We start from the raw sequence: 26,598 nt of genomic DNA, 5'->3' as shown, positions 1-26,598 counted from the left end.
ACTTTCAACATAAAGAATATTGGTGATGAATGTGGAAAGAAAAGGGACCCAAAGTAGGAGCATCCTTCCTGGATGTTTTTCAAGGAGGCATTTTTTGTGTGCATGTGTTGTACTTGTTAAAATGACATAGGATTACTGCTGTCTTTCAGTGCTTAGGGACCATAAATCGACACATACTACAGAACAACACAAAAATTACCCTACCTGAAATGTCAATAGGGCTTCCAATGAGAAACATGAGCCCTCCCCCATGTCCAACCAGAAATCCAGCCATCCATCCACTACACCTGTTCAGTTCAACAAAGTTATTACTACATGCTGACAGGTGAAAGTCCAAACACTAAAAGGGTACAGACTTGTCTTGATGGAGCTGTAGACTAGGAAACACTCCGGCCCCTCCACTTGATAATAGCACCAAGGGTAAATACAACCTGCCCAAAGTCACTCAACCAGAGAGTTGGGGAGCTGGAATCAAAACTTATTTCTAGCCAACTTTTAACCCAGTGTCCTGTCCCCAGTTTCCTTCCATGCTAGAAATATTCAAATGCTGACACCCAAAGACCTTGAAACAAAATGCAAGACTCAACCATGTCCTAACCAACTTGTGCGCCTGTGTCTGCCAAGCAGAAGGTACACAGAGGTGTTCTTGAGGAAGTGCACTCTCTTCCCTATTATCATGTCAAATTCTCAACTGCTGAGAGGATCCCCATTTCCTGCCAAGTGAAATATTCAAATGAAATGTTTGGTCTTGACTTGTGAGTGAACTTTTCACTGTTGATTTGCTATTGTTGGTCTCATCCATTGCTAAACTTGCTTGTCAAAATGCTGCTGAAGTGGAATCATTAAAGTTCTGCCAAAGACATTCCACTGTCTGTAAACAAAGACAGAATGCCTCTGCTGTTAGGCAGAATTTCATCTTGGGAGTCATGCTGAGACATGTGGCCAGTCTGTGGTTTCTTCCATAACCGTGGCATTCAGTTAGAAAATCTGCCCTTGCAGGCTGATTTTGATTTGCTGGGTCATTGCGCTAAATGTACACATTTGACTTTTATGTATACAATTTGCCCTCTTGACCTGTACAAAATCTCAATACCCACTTAACAAACATTGCTTAAGCATCTGCACCATGCCAGCCATGGTGCAGGGTCTTCAGGAATCTAGGATACGTAATATAGATTCCTTTGTAGACTTTAATGTAAGAGGGATCTTCAAAAAGTTAATGGAAAAATATGTGTTATGAAAAAATTCTGTGAGGATTCTAAAAGGTTTTGCACCAAAATAAACTTATCTTCTGATTCAATTTCCATGAACTTTTTGAAGTACCTTCATAGGGTTAAGTGAACAGTGAACATATATTATCTATTTTCATTATGCATCCACTGTCATAGATCAAAAATAGAATATTCTGAGAGAGTTTAGTAAAATTCATTCCAATAGTTAGAAAGATTAAAGGAAGAATTCAAAGAATTTTAGAATCCTGAATTTTAATCCTGACTTCCAACTTGCCTCTATTTACCCAGCTGTGTGATCTTGGGCAAGTTGCTTAGCATTTTAAGTTTCACCATCCTCATATAAAATATGAAAAATAATAATAGTACTTGCTCCCAAGGATTGATGAGAAATCATAGATACAAACTTATACAACTAGCTTAACTACAACATGCTTAACTCAGTGTGCCTATTATCATGATGATATTTTTTGGAGGATAGGTTTTTTTCAGAGAAGGAAGATTCCATGTAGAATAAAGCCATTGTTGTATTGGTCAAATATCTTAGATTCAATCAGTATAAACACTATAGACACTGTAAATAGATGAATGTTTTAAATAAAGTATCTGAATCTTTATATTATAGAAAATGGCAAATATATAATATCTTCCATTTTGCAATCCAAGACAATAAACATTTTCATGCACAAGAATCAGTACCAGCACATAATGGACAGTTGATAAACCAATGAATCAATGAATGAAGGAAGGAGTGATGAGTTTCATGAAATCCATTCAGTTTGCAAAATGGCCCAACTGATATATAATCAATAACAAGAAAAATATAAGCTAGGATTGCAAAAGGCTAGTATTTCTTGTGATGGCAATTGTTAGCTCAGGGGGCTAGGGCTTTATGTCAAAATGCTGGTACTGAAATATATCATATCCATTACCTCCAGGTTCTCAGACCCTTTTGCTTTCTATCACATCTGACGGTTTCTGAAATGCTTTAGGTATTGTACCTTACAATTAAAAGTAATTTTGGCAGAATAACTGAAAGAAATTTAAAAGCAGAAAAATGGGTCCTCCAGGTTTCTTTTATTGACTAGGAAGGAAGAATGGGAAATCAAGTTTTTTAAAAAAATACAAGTCACCTAAAATAGATGTCTCCAAGTGAGAATGAGAGGTCTACCCTGGCTAGTTTAATTTTAATTCTAAAAATTAAAAAATTCATTTTCATTCCCATATAATCATAGAACAAAAAAGGATGCCTTCTCCATCACTCCCATTTACAATTCAGAAATGGTACCCATGATCTTGAAGAGATGTTCTCGAGCTCATGGGGCTAGACTCTAACAGCCTCTAGTGGGAATGCCAACTGATTTTACTTCAATTCAGAATGAGTATTTATTTGGCCTATTTCCATACACAATACCTTAGACTCTTCACTATATTGAATACTTAAAGATAATTAAAATCTGACTGATTTTTACTGACCAAATGTTTCCCCCACATTAGTTGAGATATTTCTGTATTTGCGGTTAAGACCAGCCGAGACTATCTCACCCATACAGGAAATCATTTCCAAATGTACAAGTCAATAGGGTCACATTACTTGCTATGTCAGGCCAACATCAAAATCAAACAATTGGACGAATGTGACCAATAAATATGTTAATAGGAAGTTTATTGAACTGAATGAGCAATCTGATTGAGTATGGACATCAAACAGAAAGTATTGACTTCCTTTATTTTTTAATAAAATATCTGAGGCTCCTTTAATTGATAGGTATGGATTCTTAAGTAGATTTATTTTTATTTGCCACAATGCTGAGAGAATGAAATTGCGTACCATTCATTCATTCAATAAAAGTTGCTAAGTTTTATTCCCAGATATGCCACTAATTTGATACAGATCTTTGACAATTCATTTCATTTTGGATCCTCAGTTTACCCCTAAATGCTATAAGCAGATGACTTAATAATTGACTAGATGTATTAAGAGAACAAGCATATAAATCCATTTTCAAAAAATCTTAAAATGTAATTAAGTTGACAAAATTTATAGATGCAAAGCAACTAGAACATAATTTAGGGGAAATATATAAATACTTCAAAGCAAATAGTATAGTCTATTCAGAAGTAAGGGCATTGCACACTAAAGGAGAGATTATTGTTAGCTAGGGTTTGTCACAGAAGTTTCTGTGTAGAATACAGCGTATTAGTTGTGGTGCTTGTTAACTATTTTGCTTCAGTCAAAGACAAAGACATGAACATTCTAAGTATAACACCTGAACCTGTTTGGATTCTATCATATTGCAAAGAGAAAATATCTGTTTTTTGGAAATCAAATGAAATGTACATTTTCATGCAGAATGTCACCGTGATGCTGGAGTGCGGGAAAGTATGTACCTGTGATTTGGACTTTCTGTGTAACGGCTGTTTAAGTTCCTCTGGCACATGGGCAGTACTAAAAGAAGACAGCTCAGCTTCAGCATATTGATTATCTTCCATTTTCCTCATTTTGAGGCTATCTGTGAAGTGCCTTATATGATCTAGAGCAGAAAGTCCAGTTTTATATTCTTCCTCTTTATACCTAAAATGAACCAATGGGAAAGCACAGACGTTTTTTCTTTTTCCTGTTGGTTTCTTATCTAATCAAATCACTTTCATTTGCATCTATACAGCTGTCAAAGTCCATGTTGTACTTGCAATGTAAAATAGCATGCATCAGTTATTGAGTTCTTCAAAATGTTTACAGATATATTTTTAAGTGTATTTCTCTTAAAATTTTTAGTTACTAAAATCAAGCATATGTTTGAGATAAGAGTTAATTTAGCACCGTGTGGAGATAAAATTCATACATTTATAATTTCCATTTAAAGTAAAAGCTAGTTATGACAATATTTGGTCAGTGACCAATATCCTGAGTATATATGCCCACCAAGTTAACTATTTGCATGTTTTTTTCCATTAAAATGTCATCAGCACATATTACATATATACCTAGTAAAGTAAAATTTATCTCAATCATATCTGGTTGATGATCATACCAGGTTATTTGGATGAATTAAGAGTGCTGAAATCTCTATTTTTTCTCTTTTATAATTAGCATCTAAAATTAAAGGGTTGCACGCTTGGGTAATTTGTGCTTATTCTGCCTCCCTCAGGCTAACCAGGTCCCACAAACATTGGTGTATGTACATGCCTGCAGAGGATGTTAATGGCCACCTTATTTTAATCGATTTAAAAGAGATGTCTTAAGGATGCCTTGCTAATTCAGATTTAATTTTTATGACTTATTCCCCCATCAGTTGTTTACCACCTGGAATAGTGCTCTGATAGGAAAAGAAACCAGGAACAATTGCACCTGCGTGGGGCTCCACGCTTGCTTAGCTTCTCAAGTGACCCATGGTTCTCACCTCACTGGAGAGGTCTTACAACTCATCTCGAGGGCACTGGTTTCTTCATAGTCATCTTCAGGGTTTCCTTCATGCAAATTACTTGTCCCTGCTTCCTTTCCTGGTTTCCCAGTAATATCATTGTCTTCATCCTCTTCATCTAGCAACACCTCATCTTCTACCTCTTCATCATCCAGTAAATCTGAATTTTGACTGGTCACCAAAGCCTTCTCATCCTTAAAGTGACTGCCATTCATTCTTTCAAAAGCATAAAAAGAAAAAGGTCCAATGATTAGTTTTATTTTTAAACATGCAGTTAGATTTCTTATTACGTCTTCCTAAGAACACATAAAATTTTTAACACTGTCATAGGAAATATTTATTGTTAATGCTTTATGGCAACCTTGGGGAAATCATATAATTTCACAAATGAGAAGATGAAGAAAAAATAATTGGATGATTATTCAGATTACCAATCGAGCCTCTGGCAGAACTGGAAAACAATCCAGTCTTCCATTTCATATCAAGACTTTGCCTGATAAATGATATTGTTTTGCATGATTTAAAAAGTACACAAATGTTTTCCCTTCTTGATATATTAATTACTATATAACTATCCACCATTTAAAATAGATTTCGAGAAAACTTGTATTCCTAGGCACCACTGACTACAGCTTCAACACCCATGGCCAAAATGAACCCTAGAGTTCAGTCTCAGGGCAGCTGCTAAGGGTGAACCAGTATTTGCTGTTTCTGACACTTGTAGTGTATTCCACTTAGACACTCTACCCAAACTTTGAGGTGACTGACAGCTCACTTAATTGTACTGTTTACAAATCATCCTCGATATTCTAAATGTAAAAACATTCCCCTTTCCCCAAGCAAACACCAGGTTGGGAAAGGATCCAGAAATATAATTGTACAAACATCTTTTGACATTCATTTAGCAAGCATGTTTCATACAATGATGCAAAAGAAAGTTATATTTTTAAAAGTCATTGTAATTATTTTATTTATGGTTGCAAAGATTATAATACATGATTTAAGAGCTTAATATAAAAGATTAATTATACAAGAATTCCAATATAATGTATCTGAGGGCATTTATGAACCTGGAACGAGTTTAAAATAAACATAAATTTTTAAGTTTTTCTGTAAGATTTAAAAGTTGAAATGCAGTTACAAAGTAATTATAATTGTTTCGAACTAGAATGCATCTTTTACTAATCTCTTCCTTTTAAAGTCAGATGGCCAAAGAAGTCAAATCACTCACTTCAGGTTCAGAAATCTAGTGATGGATCGAATAATCATAGGCAGCCAGGTACCCTGGTTTCTTGGGCATTCATAACCTTTGCATTTCTCCTTGCTCCTCTACGTATTACTAACTCAGAACACTTATGGAGGACTACGAAGTTCTCTTTACAGTTTTGTGTGATTTTCGCAAACATATAACTATTTTTCAGATTATGGAAGATCAGTTATTAGCAACATACCTCTATCACATTCCCACATACAAAAAAAGAGAGCATAATTTAATATTTAAATTTCCTGCAGTACACAGGCTCACAATTCATTAAATAAAACAATCTTAGATGTGATAGATATACACAGTACAAATCCATTTGACCAGAAAAAGTCCTATCATTACTAAACTTTTTATATAACCAATCTCTTAACCTCCTTTATCAGAGAATGATGAAAACATATTTTGTGCAGACATAAATTATTAGTTTCCAGACACACTGCCAACTTGCAAGCTTGAATGGATCGAAATTGTTATTTTAAAAAATGAAAGAGAAAGAAAAAGAACAAAAGAATGTGTGGATGAAAACCAAAAGTAACAAAGCCAACATAATTAAGAAAACCTATTTGTTAATTATGCTTTCAAATGTGGCAATTTATAGGGGATAAATTATTCATCAAAAGTAGCCTGATAGGAGTTGAGGGAAAAAGTTAGATGACTCACCCTTCCTATTTCTGTGCTGTTTAGACATGTTGAAGCCAGATGTTGGAGCTTTTCTGGCTTACAAATCCCCAATTAAGAGCTAAGAAATCTGAATAGGTATCTCAGAGCCAAATGGTGTATTTTGTACAATATTTCTTATTTGCATCATGTACATATCATTATCACAATGTATGATTCTGTTTCTTCCTTGTTCTTACTACTTTGCACTTCTGATCATCTGTGCGTTCTTCTCTCTCTCTCTCTCTGACACACATATATGCATACAAAGGGTAAAGAGAGGGAAAGACACATCCTATTACACAATGTTGCTGTGTAATAATCAGACTTCTTAGAGGCTGGGCAGACCTATCTCTCCTTTCTTCCTTACATAGACTTAGATAGTTGAAGAACACATATGGTCCTATGTTTTTGTTATTTTGGTAAAAATATTTATTTGAAGCTTTCCTTGATGGAACACCTTACCAGAAGACATTTTTATAGCATCAAAAAGAGGATATAAAGTCAATAATACTTGTGTGATGAAACCATTTAGTAGAGCATTGAGCCTTTGACACTAATGTAAGTTAAAAATATGTGATCTCAAAATTTAAAGAAAGAAAGGAAGGGAAGGAGAGAAAGAGGAAAAAAAGAGAAGCAGGAAGGGATGTATCATTATATTCTTAGAATTGTATCTATGAACCACATGGAATCTATTCTATTTGTATTAATATCAAATTAACATGAGAATTGATGAGAACTGTGTTGTAGTAATTATCATGCATTTTCTGTAACCCTGAGGGAGAAAAAAATAAATGAAACTTTCACCAATGAATTTCATGTTAAATTGAAATGTGCAACACAACATATCAATACAAGACGCCATTGGATAGTTGTATTCAAAAAAAGTGTAGTTCTCAATATCAGATATATAATTATAACTTACAGATAAGAAAAATTATTTCTAGTAGTGTTGGTAAAATAATACATCATTAAACACATTATGATGTATAATGCTAGCTATGTGTGAAGTATTACTATCAAAAACACTAAAAGCTTTCCTTTTTGAATGAAGCCACATAAGCTTTGTGTTGATCATGACAAGAGAGAGCCATACCACCATGATCAGGTGGTGCACTGAAACACAACAGAGCAATGAGCACCTGCTGCAGAGGATATAAAGCAACAATTGAATCTCAATTCAGCAAAGAGTTTCCAGGTGAAAGATCTGAATGCTCTTCAATGAGAATTTCATGTGAATATATGCATGCATACATACATACATACATATGTATACATATATAAACACAAATATATATATGAGAGTACTTTTAAAAGTTGATGGAAACATAATTTAAAAATAAGTTTTGGTATAAAAAATGTAAAGCCATACTTTTTTCATAATACACATTTTCCATGAACTTTATGAATTCCCATATATATAATAGGGAGAGAAAAACAGAGAGAAAAGGTGTCATATGTCATCATCTATTGCTTGTAATATACATAATAGTTGATATATACTAGTAACCTTTTTTGAGCAGTGATTCAGCTGAATCCCAGCGACGATCTTCCCTTATACTTGTGAAATTTGGATAAAATATTCTGTCTGGCTATCAAGCCAGGCAGATCAGCATGCTGATAAAGTTAGTTCTGGTACCAGGCAGCCCAGGATGAATCCCATTTATCATTAATCTGGCAAGTTACTTCACCTTTAGTGCCTCCATTCCTTCACTAATAAAATTATGGTCATTATCTCAATGCAAAGTATCACACACACAATATGCGCTACGTACATATCAGCCATTGGTGGTAAGAATTAATATCAGTGCTATTATTTTTGTGATCACATAAGTAAGCACAGCAAAGCTAGCGTTCATCGTAGACATCACAGCTTTACCTCTCCTCTGCATTCCTGGGAGACTGGCTGCTGTGGTTGCTGTTCCCGATGAAATTCCGAATTTCTGTGAAGTAGGCATCTTCTTTATCATCCAGAATTGCCCCTGTACTTTCCAGTTCAGAGTGAGGTGAGGATGTGGCTGTACCTGAACGGGCACAAAAGTCCCTTGTGACAAAGATTATTATTTAACCTGGCAACCTATGTTGAACTTTATTTCTTCTGAATTTGATCATCGTTGTTTGCTTGATTTTTTTTTTTAACTCAATTCACTTATTTATTTGAGAGACAGAGACAGACAGATAGAGGGTTCCCGTTTACGGATTCAATGTCTAAACACTTAAAATGGCCAGACTGGACTAGACCAAAGCTGAGAACCAGAAAATTAATCCCACATGGGTGCCTGGAATCCACTACTTGAGCCATAACCAGCTGCTTCCCAGAGTGCACAGTATCACAGAAGCTGGAGTTGGCAGAAGAGCTGAGACTTGAATCCACACCTCTGATCTGAGTCGCAGGCACCCCATCTGGCAGCTTAACTGCTAGACAAATGTCCACCCTAATGTTGTTTCTTAAAATCTGCCATTTGGTATATTAATAATAGTAACTTTAGGAGGTTGAAATCTTCCCAATTTACCATATGCAAGTCCCTGTGTAAGTCCCTTGGGAATATTTTGCACCATTAAAACAATGGGGTACAGTCTCCCAGAGATTTCGTTCCTCTCACTAGCTTTTCCCTATGCTCACTGGGGCAGCAAAACATTTTTATTCATACAATGAATAACTATTGTGAAGTAAAATATAGACAGGTCTTACAGAGATTCTGCCACAGGAGCCCGTACCCTCAGTTCTGCTTGCCGTCAATATGTGTGTGTGTGTGTGTGTGTGTGTGTGTATATAAAGGTGCTGTATGTTACAAAATACAGATAAAGACACGCTGAGGATTCTGCATTCTGACTGGGTAGGCTAAGCTGTAGGTCGAATCAGCAGACACCAGCCCAGAGGGTGGCAGGAAACAGTGTCTAGAGGACAATATCGGGTCTGCTGGTCACAGGGTCACCTCCAGCTTCCCCACCTCCGCAGAGGAATCTGAGTTCCTGGCTCACTGGACCATTGCAAAGTTGATCTAAGTTTACACAATGTATCTGTGGCTGAACTTTCCACCAACCTTAGCTTCATGCTGTTTATCTAGCCCACAGAGGATCTGCAATTTTATACTTCATCACAGTAGTCCACATGACAAAACCAAGAGGTTAAGAAATCTCCTCAGTTTAAAGACATAATAATCTGGGTCAACAAATAAGTATTAGCTTTCACACATTACATTTGAAAATATTACACTTGAAATGTTACACTTGAAAATATTTTCCCCAGAATATCTTTGATTAGAAAATTTTACTAGAATGCTCTAAGGGTACACACAGAAGTGATCTGTTTTTTATATCAAATCATTGCCTAAAATCTATTATTTTGAAAGCATCATTGTAAGATTTTTAGTTTTAAGGAAAATAAGGAGTATTTAGTTTTAAGTAGTCATCATTCAAGAAACAATGTGCCTTTATAGTGGAGGAAGGATTAGTAAAAAAATAATTACCTTACGAAAATCACCAGTCTGTAGAAATATAACTTTTTCCCTACTCTTAAAATCTCTTTTTCTGAAGTCCATACCCACTCCCCACCCTCAGTTCACTTCCTTGAAGCTGTGGCTGCACAGATTGGCTCTGCACACATACAGCAACCTGCAAATATTAGTTAACGGCTTGTTATCTAACTCTTAGGTGCCAAAGACAAAGAAACCTGCAATGCCTCTGCGCAGTATGTGCTGGCAGGACTGAGACAGGGAAGCCTCGTTTTCATGAGTCACTTTTCACTTACTTTGATATCAGAATGTGTGACAAAAACAAAACACTGCTGTCATTTGCTGGGGGTATGTCTTCTTTCCCTAATTCTCCAAAAGAACAGCAAAACAGAAAGACACCCTGCAGAGGCTCTCCGAGTTGCAGACCTTCTGCCTTCTACCAAAGCAGCCTGTTTCTAAAGTCGATATTGTGAGCGTAGTATTCCGGGGTTGCCACTATGGATTCTGTCTTGCATAAAGGCCACATTCTGGCCACATTCAGGAGGTGGGACAATGTTGGCCTGCAGCTAAGGAAGTCTTGACTCACATGTCTCTTGTGAGTCTGGGTCATGGTTCCTTGACTCCTTAAGATTGCCCTTTAGGTGAATCCAGGAGGACAAGAGAAAAATTCCCAAGTAAGCCCACCAACCTGCACGTCATTCAGTGATTCTGATATCTAAAGGGAAAGCTGTAGTCAATGTTCACAATAAGATCAATCTGTGTTAAAATGGAATGAAAGGAGAAAGTCACAATTATAAAACATAAGAAAATAACTTGTGACACAGTGGATACCCACCGGACATGTTTCCATTCTCATGCTTCTTTAGGTGTCTGTCTAAATTGGTTTGTTGACCGAAGCACCTATCACATAAGTGACACTTAAACGGCTTCTCCTTGTTGTGGATGTTGCGCACATGCCGCTGCAGGTTAGAGGATATGCTAAATGATCTGTCACAGTATTTGCATCTGGAAAATAAACACAGAGGAAACACCTGTGAGCAAATCAGAAGATATTTCTCAAGACTACTAAGCTAACTATAAACAATTAACACCCATAAAACAACATGTTAGAGAAAAGGCACAGAGAAGAATACTATTCACCCAGTCAAGATTTCAATTCCAATGGACATTGATTGCTAAAATAATTTTCAATACTTTATGAAAAATCATAGAGAAAATTGGTGACTTGATTTTCTCCAAATTAATTCAGATAACAGCTCTAATATTCTAATTATATATCATCATCTTAAAGATGTTAAAAAGAGCAACCTTGTTTTAGCTTCAGCTTAGGACAGTATAATTAGAACTTTTCTAAACAAGCAGGTAAGAAATTCATGTTTTCTTCAAATAAAGTAAAATGATCACCCTTTAGTTCAAAATTAGGGTCTATTAGCCAATTACTTAAAAAAAAGATTTATTTAGTTATTTGAAAGTCAGTGTTACACAGAGAAGGAGAGGCAAGAGGGAGAGAGAGGTCTTCTATCCGCTGGTTTACTCCCCAACTGGCTGCAAATAGCCAGAGCTGCGCCAATCTGAAGCCAGGAGCCAGAAGCCTCCTCCAGGTCTCTCACATGGGTGCAGAAGCCAAAGCACTTGGGCCATCTTCTACTGCTTTCCCAGGCCACAGCAGAGAGCTGGATCAGAAGCACAGCAGCCGGGTCTTGAATGGGCGCCCATATGGGATGCTGGCATTGCAGGTGGAGGCTTTACCTGCTATGCCACAGCGCCGGCCCCAGCCAATTACTTTTTAGAATCTGATTAACTGATTTCACTTCTCTATTGCTGCTTCTAAGTAAAACTCTGTTATCCTCTCCAAAATAACAATAAACACTCTAGACATTTAAAACTGAGATTCAGTGTGATATCAAAGACACTGATATTCATAACCTGTAGTGATTAAGCCCAAAGCCTTTACTCTATTGGTCTCTGTTACAAAAGCAAACCATAGTGTCAAGAAATTCTCCTTCCGTTATAACTTCTGTAACTTCTGTTTTTCTTGAAGATTCTGTACCAGTTCTAAATCAGCTGAGATTGTCAGAAAAGCACTCATTATTGGTTGGAATATTGTTTCTGCCTTCTATGTGATTAAAAAAAAAATCACTTAAAAGTTTTCCATTTGTCATCATATGAAAATATAAAATGTAAGATCTCATTGTCCCAATTGTTGTCAAGAGGAAGAGGAGTTGTTATAATCGATGGAGTTATTCTCTTCTGGCATTCCAAGGTAAAGATTTCATCTTTTGTTCATTATTGCTTTTTGGGGGGGTGTGTAGCTTGGAAAGAAAAAAAATTGACTTTCCACCAATGACACTTAAGTGAAAATTTCTAACAGTGGCTAGAAAATTCTTAACTCATTCTTCCATGTGTGAAGGGCCCTTCTCCTCACACTTCTGAATGTAGACTCAGTGGTTCAAGTGCTCTAAATCAAAAATTACCCCCATTCCACTCCAAGTACTTGAGCTGCTTTGGCTGGCCTTACATGATGCCAGAAGTCCAGTCGGTTCAGTGGGAAAAATAAATCTGTTGAACTGGTTATTTTGGCATAGTATCAATAAAGGAACTCAAAGAGTGATTTCATTTTCCCCTTTAAAAAAAACCGTTCAGGTGATGAGGTTCTTCAGCGTTCCTTTCTTATGATATTAATAAAAGGAAATGTGACAGCCCACACTGATGGTAGCTGAAATCATATAATCTCCTTAACAATAACAAAAAGCATATGGAGTCAGGGCCTTCTCTAAGCCCAGAGCAGTGAGAAATACAGCACCCTTTACTCCACTGCACTGCCTTAACCAGAACAACTTAGGAGACACTGGTAGAGAACACTCACCCTCCCACCAATGATTTTACATTTTTTACATAAATCATGAGGAATAGAGATGTGTGTCTGACATGCTTGTGACTTTCTGTAAGCCAAGGACATTTCCCAAATCTAGCGAACGCCATCATCTCTGAGCGGAGTAAAACTAGCAAATGAGGATGCTCTAACCGATGACCAGGTATTACTTTGCATTTCTCCTCAGCTAACATCTTCGCCAGAAGGGCAAATATTCTAAATAAGCAATCATTCCATATAAATGAGTAAGTGGTTAAGAGACAGCTCAATCAAAGGGTCAGTCTCAGAAACTCTTAAGTGAACCTGTAACACAGTCATCAGCAGGACATTAGTCAGGCTTCATGGTGTCTGGGTGTAGACAGAGGGGTCAACACAGTCTTTGAGATCACAATCTGCCATAACACCCCTGCAGCAAGAGCCTGGTGCTCAGATGTTAATTCTGGCTCTATTAGTATCAGATTTTATAGAAGGCATTTGGCATCTATAGAGCAGAATTTTTTACATTTGTAAAATAGAGGACTTATACCAAATAATAATTTGATTCCCCATCTATGAAAAAATTCTAGTTAGTGTCTTCCTCAATATGTACAATGATTGTATCATTCATGAGGCAGAGGAAAACCACTGAATTCAAGTACAAAGAACGTGTGAAATGAGCATGATAACACAATTGCACACCAGTACCCTTGACCATAACAAAATATGAATGTGGAAATCTTTCCTTCCATTTAAACAAAATCTCAGCAGACAGAATTTTCTCAAAAAGAGAAATCATGGTTTCGCATTATCATCTTTGAGATCTGTTACAGCAAGTACATTCTATCACATATAAAGTAAAAATATCACTTGTGATTTGTGATGTAAAAAACATACAGGAAAACAAAGAATTTATGAAAGCACCATGATTTTCTGAGTGTATAAGTCCCTATAATTTTCTCCTAAAATTTCAATTATCTCCAAATGAGCCTTGGTCTTTGTATGGCCTTATTCTTGCATGTAAAAAAAAAAATCCTTGAAACATGATATTTTATTTATTTATTTAAATTAAAAAGCTAACATTCTGATAAAAATAAGTTTACAAATAAGTAATGCACAAGAATTTCAAAGAATGAATTTATGTTACTTAAGGTGAATAACATCAATTCTTAAATGCTTATTAGCAGCTGCACTGTGTGTAAGATATTGCACATTACATAATTCAGGTTATATTTTAAAACTAGCTGGGAAATGTTTCTTAATTTCATTCTTAAATAAACAATTATATTAATTAGACATGTTCCATGTGCCATATGTTTAACTTTGAATTTAACAGAGTAACTTAGGGAGTACTTCAAGAAATTATTGACAGAATTTTCCCCTTTTCTTATAATATATTCTATTTTAATATCCATTTACTATCTGTTCTACCCTGTAATTCCACATATTTTCCTCCTCCCTAATTTTTTTTCCTTTAAACTTCATAATAGGACTTGTGGCTAGTGGACACTGACCTGGCTATGCCAGAAAAACAAAGTGTAAATGGACTGTTAAATCCTAGCAGAGATTCAAGACTTGCAAAAGGGAGGCTGCAGTGTTAATACTTTTATAAACTAAAATAGTGTGCATTCTTAACAACAGAGAGCACTAATAAAAAAAATTAAAGGTAGCTAATATTTAAATGTGCATATTCTGTACTAAAGAGTGTGCTATTACTTTTAAAATAAGAGTTAGAAAGCCTCTTTTTGAGAAATTAAGACTGTTCCAACTTCTTTATCCTAGCTATTAGTCAATTCCTCCTTGACTCAAAATTGAATAAACATACATTCAGACATGCACAAAAGTAGCCTTCTTTAAAACTGCTCACATGCTCACTTTACTTTGACAATATTTATCAAGATATTAAGCAAAAATCATTGTCAAACCTGTAAGGCTGCTCCCCTGTGTGGGTTCTCAAGTGCCGGGTGAGGTTTGCAGACCTTGGAAAAATCTTGCCACAGTATCTGTTATGAAAAGATGTTTATAAGAGAAAGTCAGCACAGTGGACTCTGTCACTGGAGTTGCATAGCAGCCAGACGCCTATTCCTGATTTAATTAGTGTTGCATGGAACTCGCATGTCTTTGGCATTTAAAATTTGCAACAAAGCCATTCTACAGATATAAATAACTACAAATCTGAGCTGTGTCATGAGATCTGGTTGAATTTGCTCAAACACAAGCAAGCAGTTTATGAAAACAGACTTTAGTTTTGATGACCCCCGTGCGTTTCTTTTATTAGTTCTGTATCTCTACATAAAGAAAACCGAACCAGACAAGGGGATAAAAAAATGACAAGAGTTTGTGATTCTGGGTTGATGTAAACAGATTTCAAATGTTCCAACTCATTTTACATGTCAGCCTCATGACAACTCCCTATACATTGAATGGTATCAGATCAGACAAGATTCTGAGACTTCATCCATCAAGGTATGTTCCCATGAAAGCTTTTCTGGAAAGAAAATGACACATTTTCCAAAGGGAAGACAAATTGATATGCCTGAGTCAGATATCATAAATTTCTAGACAATTCAGAAACTATAAGCACAATTTATTTAAACACACAAACACACATAGAAAGAGAGAGAGAGGGAGAGATGGATCTTATTCAACCTTATGGATGTTATTCAACCTTCATGAATGGCCTTATTCTTCAATGCTGTGACAATTAATAAATGTATACTTGAGGACAGTAGTATTATACTTTTAGATGAAAATAATTAACTGTGAAGGAAAATGCATAAATATCAAAGTGAGACAACTAGACAGTATTTGGAGTATTTCCAATCTCATTTATCACAACCAAATGGCCTGTGTTAAAACTCTCATTTAGTAATAATTTTTTAAAAACACGGTTTTTATATCTCACTAAATAAAGAACACTTTGAAGTACCTGAAATCTATCATGATTGCTATTCATCATCCAATCAAGAATAATTTCCAAAACAAACAGCAGAGCCTTTTGAAATCAGAAGGGAGATTTGGGCAAAGTCAGACGTCATGAACGGAGCCGTTACCTGCAGGTGTAGCGCTCCTTTCCCTTCCGCAGGAGGTTCTCTGGCAGGGCGTTGGGAGGTGCTCTGAAGTTGAACATGGAGGGCACCGACTGCAGAAGCTCGCTGGCCTCGGGCTTCAGGGCACTGAAGCTCTCTAGCTTTTCTGCCATGTTCTCAATAGCCGACATCTGAACATAAAAAGCACAGGACCGTGAAGGATCTGGCATCCTTTCTTCTGTCATAATCTTGGGCAAACCAACAACATCATTAACAGAGACACATCAAATCTGCTGAGTACAATGGGTGCTAGCAAAAGATTGGAATGTCCGAGTAGTAAAGTAACAATGAGAGGATTGATTTGTGAGTAACAGAAGCAGAGGCAAGGTTATCAAAGGACAGGTGAACTTTTTCCACAAGAACTTGGTTGGGCCATTTTATAATTTAATATATAACTGAGCAATGATACATAATAGAGATAAGCCAAATTATTTTATATTTAATTAAGCAACAGCTGTAGTATTACATTGTGGACATCAACAATCTAGAAGAAATTTTAGATGCTATATGCTTTGCCTAGATAATGAAAACCCTAAGAACCATGGACTCCCATGAAAAGAACTCATAGAATAGAAGAAAGTCAAGTGTTCCAAACTTACAGGGCAAGCCAAATGTGTATAACTTAGCAAGAACAACAATGGAAAACATAGACTGCCTAGAATTACATTAAATTAATGTCTGGGTATACTTGATTTTAAGTAGGATTATATATAAAGAATTTAGATGAAATATTTTTCTGGGCAGATATTGAGCTAAAATGACAATTGATGATATCGCCAATATAATTTTATTGTGACATAACTTGGCACGCATGTGACAGGACAGGGAGGAAAGTCCATGTGACCTTACTCTTACAGAAATATTCTTAAAGAAAAACCCACCTACCTAATTCTTCCCCACTAACCCCAACATATTTTACTTATAGTCTTCACGTGTTTTTCTACCTACACACAAATTTTGTGGAATCACAATTGGAAGGTACCATTTACTTTTTTTTTTTTTTTTTTTTTGACAGGCAGAGTGGATAGTGAGAGAGAGAGACAGAGAGAAAGGTCTTCCTTTGCTGTTGGCTCACCCTCCAATGGCCGCCGCAGCCAGCGCACTGCGGCCGGTGCACCGCGCTGATCCGAAGGCAGGAGCCAGGTGCTTATCCTGGTCTCCCATGGGGTGCAGGGCCCAAGCACTTGGGCAATCCTCCACTGCACTCCCTGGCCACAGCAGAGAGCTGGCCTGGAAGAGGGGCAAGCGGGACAGAATCCGGCGCCCCGACTGGGACTAGAACCTGGTATGCTGGCACCGCAAGGCAGAGGATTAGCCTATTGAGCCACGGCGCCGGCCAGTACCATTTACTTTTTAAGTTAGCTTTATCTTTAATGTCCACAATTAGAAGGATGCCCCCCCCTTTTCTTCAATTGTTAAATTTCCTAAGTGCTCACATCTTATTTGGAAGGTTCCTACTAAAGTTTAAAGTAAAAACACAAATGCTCAGATCATCTTGGTAAATCAGCTCACTCATTATTTATTTGGTTCTCAGGGCAGGATGTCACTAGAGCACTCCAAAATCTATTGAAAAAGTATTTTCCTATTATATACATTCGCTATATCTCTCCAAGAGCTGGGGTAGCAGACCAGAAGACACCTAAGGACCAAGATGATGGTAACAACTGCAAATGCAAGGCAGCTTGTAAACCCAAGAGGCTGTTTTTTGCTGATCAGACAGCAAGGCAGGAATGGGGGACATGTTTATGAGTTCGAGGTAAAAACGGTAGTCAACATTTCCAGCTCAAAAGGTGAATTAACAAAACACATTTTCTCTGGACACACAGCTGGACAGAACACCATCAACCTCTTAAACTAGAGCAAAATCTTAAAAGAATGGCCTGGACATGATTCTCTTCACACAAAGGGAATATTGTGTGCTTGATTCTTCAAATGACTATTCATGTTCTAGTTAGCTTTCTTTCTTTTCTCTTTATCCTGGTGCCTGCCCTCTCATTTCATGCTCGGACTCCTAATGCTAGCTACAAATTGCAACGTACGGGGTACCACTGCCAATTTGCCAAATGTCTTTCATCAAACACAGTGCAAAAAAAAAAAATCTCAGAGGAAAGTCAAGATACATTTACTTGTCAGACGACAAATGTGAACGCATTGGGAGGCAGTAAGGGCTATAAGCTCAGGGGTTTGATTCATAATCACTCAGCTGCTAAAACATTCTCCACAGATGCAAGTGGACAGCACATTTGTCACTATGAAGGATTTTGACACATACTGATCACAGGGCAGAGATATGGAATGATGATGCTGCTCAGAGAGGCTGGAGGAAATTTGGTCTCCACAGAATACACTCATTACCCCCTTCCAGCCAGAACATTAGCATGTTCACATTTCTTTGCATTTGGTTTATTAAAAATCAATCCAGAAAAATTTGTATGACACTATTTTATTTGCATTTATTCCTTCTAATTGTTCCTTGCAGAAAATCATTTTGATATTCCAGCCACCATGGAATGAATTGTCTGAGTGAAAAATGACCTCTGGTCTTCAGGCTGATTAGCAGTAACAAGCAAGGGTAAGGGTCATGATCGCATGTATTTATTGGGAAGAACAGTAAGTGCATGGGTGATGACTATAAATGTTTTATTTATGTACATTTAATATTTGGCTAAAGTTTCATTATCTAGTGGTTTTAAATCATTGAAGTGTCCACCCTGCTGACACACTCAGTTCCCTGCTGCAATGCATCTTATAGAACTACTTTTCCTTTTATATGGAAAATAGCTTACTCATGACTATTATTATTCTCAGCTTTCATCTCCAGTACACATAAACTACAAGTCCTTCAAGTTATTTGAAAGCAATTGGCTGCTGAGAAATGTGTCTTGCTTTAGTAGCTGCTAATAGCTAGCTCCTTTTGAAGAAAGATCACTGTGATTACTTTACCTCAAACTGTTTCGATTTGGGCAAACCATTAAGAAACAAGAAAATATATTATGGGCTACATGGCTAAATAGCGGCATTCTTGAAGCTAATAGGAAAAAGAATAAGGGTTGCCCAAGTACTACCCTGTTATAAGCCACCCCTGCCTTCAGCTTCTGGTGTCAAATGAAAAAAGGATGAAATTTGAGTGGGGAAAGGCAGAAAAGGAAGATGGGAAGTGAGTTACGGGGTAGCTATTGGCACCACACACACACACACACACACACACCACTCTGCCGAGCCAGCAACCACTGAAGCAACATAAAAGTCTTCATTGAATCCTTCCTTTCATCTTTGTAAAACATGCTCTTACAACACTTGACCTCAGTTGGAAGGAGGCTGGAATAAATTTCCCCATTAGGACAGACAGAGGTGATTTAGACATCTGCCAGTGGGGGGCCTCTAATAATTCTGTAACCAGCATCAACCCTAGTCTGTACTTTAGATTAAGGCATTGGATTAAGATGAACTTTCTCCAGTAATAGGCCAAAGCCCCAACTGCCATCTCGTCTGACAATGCTCCTCCAAAAGTAACACATTTTACAGAAGTAATGAGTTTTTATATTCATTTTAAAATTGGATTTGGTATTTTAAAAATAAAGACAGATTGGGATAAATGGAAAAGAGTTAACTGTTTTTTAATGATGAAAAACCCAACTGAAAGGCAAAGGGCAATGTGTACAAAAATGAATGAGAAATTTGCTGAGAATGGAGAAAATAAAGGAAGAAATGCTTGAGCACATGTTTTAGAAATGTATTGCTGTGTGACCCACTAATGTCATAGGCTAATCTCAGATCAGTAAAGGACAATTTTTTCTATGGAACAGTAAGTTTTATTTACATATATAATAGTTATTGATTGTATCTGTAGCCAGATGTCTGGTAGAGGAAGTTGTTCCACCTCCTTCCAGTTCCCAAGAGGCTATTAACTTTATACTGACGCAAACTAATATTTAGACACAATTCCCTAGCTCCTACCAAAAAATGTAGTTATCTCCCTAGTTAAATAAAGTTAGTATTTTTAAAAACATTTCAACAGGCAAGATATAATCAACGGAGTCCTAAGCACTTAGCTTAGCATTTATTATCTGACAGCCAATAATTGATGACATAAAACAGTTTCTCATTAAAACTATTAAAGTGACAACTTGATTATATGAAATGATATGTCCAAAGGCACCATGAATCACGTAACCTCATGGCTCACAAGTTAGCTTACCCATGGCTTTATCAGAAAATAACTATCTCTACAAACATAACTTATGATGGGAAAGTTTGCAGATTTGATAGTTTTCTATATTTATTCACCTGATAATCTTGCAAAATCTCCAAATCATGGTCATTTAAGGAAAAAATAAATATTCATATTTTATGTTTATCTCATTTCATGCATCATATTCAGCAGTCATGAGTATGAAATTAATTTGTGATTTTTACCAAAAATATTATAAAAATATATGTTTAATATTTCCCCTAATAATTGTCTCATAATATAAATATAAATCATATTACTGAAAAATCTGTGATTCAAAGGAATGGAATTATTTCTAAAGTACTGCAATGACAGTTGCTATGTTGTTGTAGAAGGAAACAGTCTAATTTAAAGCCTTGATTTAGCCCTCTAAGTTGGTAGACTAATTGGCCATGACTGCATCAAGAAACATGTTAAGCTTCAAGCAGCTAACAACACAGCTACTGCTTATTAAGTCACACTGTTCCCTAAAAAAGATGGAAACCACGAGGCATGATACTTAGCACAGACCTCTGCCATGAAAGACAGAGGAAGAACCCTGGAAATTCAGGCCAAATAGCAGAATAATCAAAAAATCACCCCCATGGAAGGTGTTGGGCACAGAGATTAAGATACAGTTTAGGGGCCTGTGCAGTGTCTTAGTGGGTAAAACCGTCACCTGCAGTGCCGGCATCCCATAAGGGCGCCGGTTCAAGTCCCAGCTGCTCCACTTCCAACCCAGCTCTCTACTATGGCCTGGAAAAGCAGTGGAAGATGGCCCAAGTCCTTGGGCCCCTGCACCCATATAGGAGACCCAGAAGAAGCTCCTAGCTCCTGGCTCCTGGCTTCAGATGGGCACAGCTCTGGCTGCTGCAGCCAATTGGGGAATGAACCAGAGGACAGAAGATCTCTCTCTCTCTCTGCTCTGCTTCTCTGTAACTCTGCCTTTTAAATAAATAAACAAAAATCTTAAAAAAAAAAAAAAAAAGATACAGTTTGGGACATCCAATCGCAAGTCAGAGTGCCCGAGATTGGTGTCCCAGCTCTGCTTCTGACTGAGAGGCAGCAGATCCCTACCCCCACGCAGGAGACCCAGACTCAGTTCTGAGATTCTAGTTTCAGTGCAGCCCAGCCCCAAGTTGTTTCAGGTATTAGGCCAATCAGTAGATGGACGATCCTGCTCTCTCTCCTTCCATTCAATCAGTAGATGGAAAAATCACTCTCTCTCTCTCTCCCCCCCTCCCTCCCTCCTTACCTCTACCACCCACCTTTCAAATTAATTATTTTTTTAAAAAAGAACCACTCCATTTATATACTTACTGCACAAATTTGCCTTAGTCTTTCTCTCCATAAATAAATACTTTTATACTCTTTAAATAAATAAACTAAATCCTTAAAAGTCTATCAGAATGATAAAATTCACAGTTTGTCATGTATTCCACAAAAGAGTGGAATCTCTAGTAAAGAAATACTAGCATCAGATAAAGAAAAAACAGGAAGTGCTAAAATGTTCCAACTAAAATTAATTTATATATAACTATATGGTAGATTTTGAAATCAGAAATATATCTCAAGATTTTCCCCATGCCTTAGAAATTCCCATAATTTTGAGTGAATAAAAGAAGTAAAAGTAGGTGCCTAGAGGAAATTTTGGAATATAAATTATTTCCATTAACCAATGTTTTATTTGGGGGTGAAAATTAAATAAGTAGCATTCTTTGTATCCTAAATGTCTTTCCCAATTAAAAAAAAATAAAGCTATTCCCTACTATCAGTAACTGAAACTAACTGTACCTGTAACTACTGATGTACAGTTGACAAAGTAAGAGCCAATGCTAAAACATCCACTTATTAGTTAGATATGAGTTTTTAAACAACTAGCCCTACTTTTCCAAATACCCAGAACCACTGTCTGCAGTGGGACACGTGAATGAGTAATTCCAATGCCAGCCTGTGTCTACCCTTCAGTTCAGGTTTACTCTTCAGAAGGCTTCATCAATAGCCTCTTCAGTGTGCTGACACAGCCTCCCCAGACAACGTTTGCGCTCAGTGACTATTTCCAAGTTCTTTTAACAACACGCTCCCAGGTGTCCAGAAAATTCCACACCAAGGTGCAATTACATGGAACAAGTCAGATTTATCAAATAAAATGGCTGCATACACTTTTTGGGGGGTGCTTTCTAAAGGCCCAATGATGACTGAAAGGATTATACAGCTTCACAAAGCAGGGGAATGCACTGCTGAAGCCTTATCATTTAATGGAAAAGAGCTCAGAGCTCCATGTCTTACAGCAACTTACAACGTGATTCTTTTTAATGCTACATTACTTTAGGCAAAAATATAACCAGGAAACTTACCCAAGTTCTCTGATCAGGCAGTTGGAACTGGGAGCAAAATTGAGACAAAAACAAAAAAATTATTTCTGTGTAGGTATCTTTATTACAATCTAACCTTTGAGAAATTAACATTTATTAATTTAGTGTATTTTGCTTATCCTGTATCTTTGAGAAAATGTTTGGAAATGATAATTAAATAGCTTTTATAATACTGCTATGTTTCCTCTATTTGCCTAAATTAAATCTTAGAATCAAAGTTATAAACTAGATTGTACTTTTTCCTAAGAAAGATAAATGCTCTGTACTACTATCAAATCTTAAAGCAAAGTTGACACTTCCTTTCCATTGATTACTCACTATAAAACTATATCCCCAAAATTTTAAAACTCAAAAATTAAGCAACTCTCTGCCAGTAAATTCAATCTTCTACACTTTTATATTTAATAATAAATAAAATATTCATCAAAAAGTAAATCATTGAATAACGAAAAGGAATACTTGGGAATTCACTACTTGATTTGTTAGGATGCGACCGAGACCATTAGGTAGATCCCTTAAAAACATTAATTAAAATAAATAAAAAGGCCTAGTTATGGAAATTTTTGACGATTCACTGGCAAAAATATTGCCGGTTTAGCAGCTCTTCCAGGAAACACTAAAGTTATATCCCCAATGATACCATTTTGTTCAGTTAGAGGAGTTAGTAAGGAAGAAACCTAGTTCCTAAAGGATGAAGGCTCCATCACAGAAGAAATCTAACAATGGGAAATACTTGAAAGTAAAACAAGATGAATGGCCAAAAACTTAAGTGATTTTCACAGCAATGTATAAATACTTTGAGAAAGACTAACTGGGCCTGGCACTGTGGCATAGTAAGCTAAGCGTCTGCCTTCTGTGCCAGCATCCCATATGGGCACCTGTTTGAGTCCTGGTTGCTTGTCTTCCGATCCAGCTCTCTGCTAATTGCCTGGGAAAGTAGAGGATGGCCAAGTCCTTGGGCCCATACACCCAGGTGGGAGACCGAGAAGAAGCTCCTGGCTCCAGGCTTTGGAGCAGCCTAGCTCCAGCCACTGCAGCCATTTGGGGAGTGAACCAGCCTATGAAAGACCTCTCTTTCTATCTCTGCCTCTCTCTGTCTATAGCTCTGCCTCTCATATAAATAAATAAAATCTTAAAAAGAAAGGACTGACTTAGTTGTAACAAGGCAGTCAAGAAGAAATACGTAAAAGGAAAAATATATAAATGAATAAATAAAGGGCAGAAATGTAAGCAAAGGAGAATCTTTGTTGAAGATGTACACAAACATTCGAAAATAAAACTAAAATGTGTAAACGACCAACAATGATATTTAACGACCAACAGTGATATTTAAATTATAGGAAAAATCAAACCAAAGAATAATAGCCAGTTTCACAACAGTATAGTTTCCAAATGATTTCCATGGTGGTTCACATGAGCTACCAGTGTGAATGCCAAGTGCCCATGGTAGAAATCAATGAAGTAGGCATTCCAAAGATCACAGACCACCACTCCCTCCATCTTAACTGTCTGTAGACACCACCTCTTTCACAAAATTATCATTTAAACTAAAACACCAAAAATAATTTTTGACTGCATGTCCAGGGAGAGCCACTACAATGCCGATTTCTCTCTAATGTTAAACTAACTTATTTATAAGTTAAAATGGAAGGCTGAAAAGCCCTCCAGTGGCCTGACAGAGCAAACACACCTCTTTAAAAAGTGGTGGCCACAGGCCAGCGCCGCAGCTCAATAGGCTAATCCTCCGCCTTGCGGCGCCGGCACACCGGGTTCTAGTCCCGGTTGGGGCACCAGATTCTGTCCTGGTTGCCCCTCTTCCAGGCCAGCTCTCTGCCGTGGCCAGGGAGTGCAGTGGAGGATGGCCCAAGTGCTTGGGCCCTGCACCCCATGGGAGACCAGGAGAAGCACCTGGCTCCTGCCTTCAGATCAGTGCGGTGTGCCGGCCACAGTGCGCTGGCCGTGGCAGCCATTGGAGGGTGAACCAACAGCAAAGAAAGACCTTTTTCTCTGTCTCTCTCTCTCACTGTCCACTCTGCCTGTCAAAAAAAAAAAAAAAAAAAAAAGACTTTAAATGAGAAAAACCCAAGCTTCTCCTGCTTGTATCCCAGCTTACACACGAAGACAACTGTAATGATAATATATTTCTGTAGTACTTGGGAATTAGCCTCTTCTCTAAGCACCCTGAGTAACTCTTGATTCCCTGGCCTCTTCTTTAATGATAGCCCTACTATTTAGCCAATAAAACAGTTCCCAGTTGGTACAGCAAAGGCCTCCAAAATCCTGCTCCAGCATAGCAGGAATCCATTCTGATTATCTGGTATTTGGGTCAGATCAAGAGTTAGATAAGTTAGATATTTGAATTATCACTCTTGGGTCCTGCTCTAACAGCAACATGCAGCAACAGATGGTACCTTCCACTCTGCAGTGGGAAGAAGTCACCCCCTGCACTGGGTTCCCTCAGGCACATCTGTGAAATAGAAGGAAGGATCACAGTGCACCATGCACTGGGCACAAGCACCATCTCTCGTGATCCTCCATTAACTCTGGGAATACTAAAATAGAACATGTCTTCTCTCATAGCGTTTTATTAAAAATGTTGAGATACCATATTAAAATCAGCTTTATATATATATATATATATATATATATATATATATATATGGTGAACGGCAGACAAAACTGCCCATATAATCGACCAGCAAACACACCTTGATTAGCTAGAAATCTTTTAATTTCAGAGTGGGTAGGGATCTTACACCCACTTCTAATTTTACAAACAAGAAAACCAAGAGCCTAGTAGACTGTTTGCTAAAAAACACTGAACTCTAGTCTTGTTTTTTTCTCAATTGTATCATACACTCATAACAACACCAGCATACTTTATTAAAGTGCTGGTTCAAGTCTAAGCTGCTCTGCTCCAATCTCGCTCTCTGCTAATGTGCCTGGGAAAGCAGCAAAAGATGGCCCACCTGCTTAGGCCCCTGCCTTCCACCTGGGAGACCTGAATGGAGTTTGGGCTATTGGCTTTGGCCTGGCCCAGCACTGGCCATTGTGGGAATGAACCAAAAAATGTAAGATCTCTCTCTCTCTCTCTCTCTCTTTCTCTCTCTCACATACACATTCTCCTCATTCCCTAACATTTTGCCCTTCCAATAAATTAAATATTTTTAAAGAATATGACAATAATGTGATTATAATTAAATGTACATGAATATTATATCATCACAAGTATTTCTTTAGCATAAGAAAGGAAGTTATCAAGAGAGATGTACAGGGGATGAGGATGGGGAGAGGGGACACAGAGAGAGGTTGGCTAACGTATACCAAAACACAGTCAGATGAAGCAGGTTCTGATGTTCCCCAGCACAGTGGGGCAACACCAGTTCACAATAATGTATTATGTACTACGTACAGCACTGGACGAGAGAAGTTAAAAGGCTTTAAACATGAACAAAAGGAAATGGAATCACCAGCTGATCTGATCAGTTTATGCTGTACACATCTGTTGTAATATACATATTCCATAAAAATACACAAGTACGACATATTAATCAAAAACTTAAACTATAAGAGATGCACTTTATATAACACCATGTGACACAAAATGCACATTATATTCAGGTTAATCACCCCAGGAAACCTTGCAAGTGTTAATTAGAACAGCATGAACATAAGATATAAGGCCCTGATAAACATTTGTTGTTCTAGAACTTTCTTGTTTTCTGTAATTATGTAAACGGTATCCTTCCTTATGCTTTTTATATAAAATTAATACCACTAATATGTTTCTAAACCCTTAATATTAAAGCATGTATTTTCTCAGTTAGATATGAAGTGGGAATTTTTGAACAATAACAGATTTTTCCAGCTAACACAGGAGATTGCATTGCATTTCAACTCATACTCTTTGCTTATGGCTTTGGGAATGTACTTGAAAAAAGTAGACACAAGGTAACAGAGAGGCAAATAAAATTTTAAATCATATCCCAAGATGAATAATTTAATTATCCCATAACTTTCCAAAAGATTGTATACCAGTTGTTTTGGAG

General features: G+C 37.1%; 1 protein-coding gene across 47 annotated transcripts in view; it reads right to left on the bottom strand.

The window, feature by feature from the left end:
- The window catches only part of MECOM (MDS1 and EVI1 complex locus), a 591,497-nt gene that overhangs the window by 1,583 nt on the left and 563,316 nt on the right, over positions 1-26,598 (bottom strand). For 21 of the 47 annotated variants that reach the window (XM_070072545.2, XM_070072544.2, XM_070072566.2 and 18 more), the window contains 7 exons: positions 22,532-22,558; positions 15,929-16,095; positions 14,801-14,878; positions 10,863-11,032; positions 8,452-8,596; positions 4,631-4,867; positions 3,621-3,804 (listed from right to left, as the gene is read on the bottom strand). In XM_070072545.2, the coding sequence (XP_069928646.1) occupies positions 3,621-3,804; positions 4,631-4,867; positions 8,452-8,596; positions 10,863-11,032; positions 14,801-14,878; positions 15,929-16,095; positions 22,532-22,558 (1,008 nt within the window). The remainder of the gene's footprint in view (positions 1-3,620; positions 3,805-4,630; positions 4,868-8,451; positions 8,597-10,862; positions 11,033-14,800; positions 14,879-15,928; positions 16,096-22,531; positions 22,559-26,598) is intronic. The other 26 variants (XM_070072547.2, XM_070072546.2, XM_089330985.1 and 23 more) reach the window with 3 other exon arrangements.

The sequence above is a fragment of the Oryctolagus cuniculus genome, chromosome 4 (genome assembly GCF_051225735.1).
Source record: "Oryctolagus cuniculus isolate XC-2025 breed Fujian yellow rabbit chromosome 4, ASM5122573v1, whole genome shotgun sequence".
NCBI lineage: Eukaryota > Metazoa > Chordata > Mammalia > Lagomorpha > Leporidae > Oryctolagus > Oryctolagus cuniculus.
The sequence above is the reverse complement of the archived record's forward strand: the minus strand, read 5'-3'. Positions and strand labels throughout refer to the sequence as shown.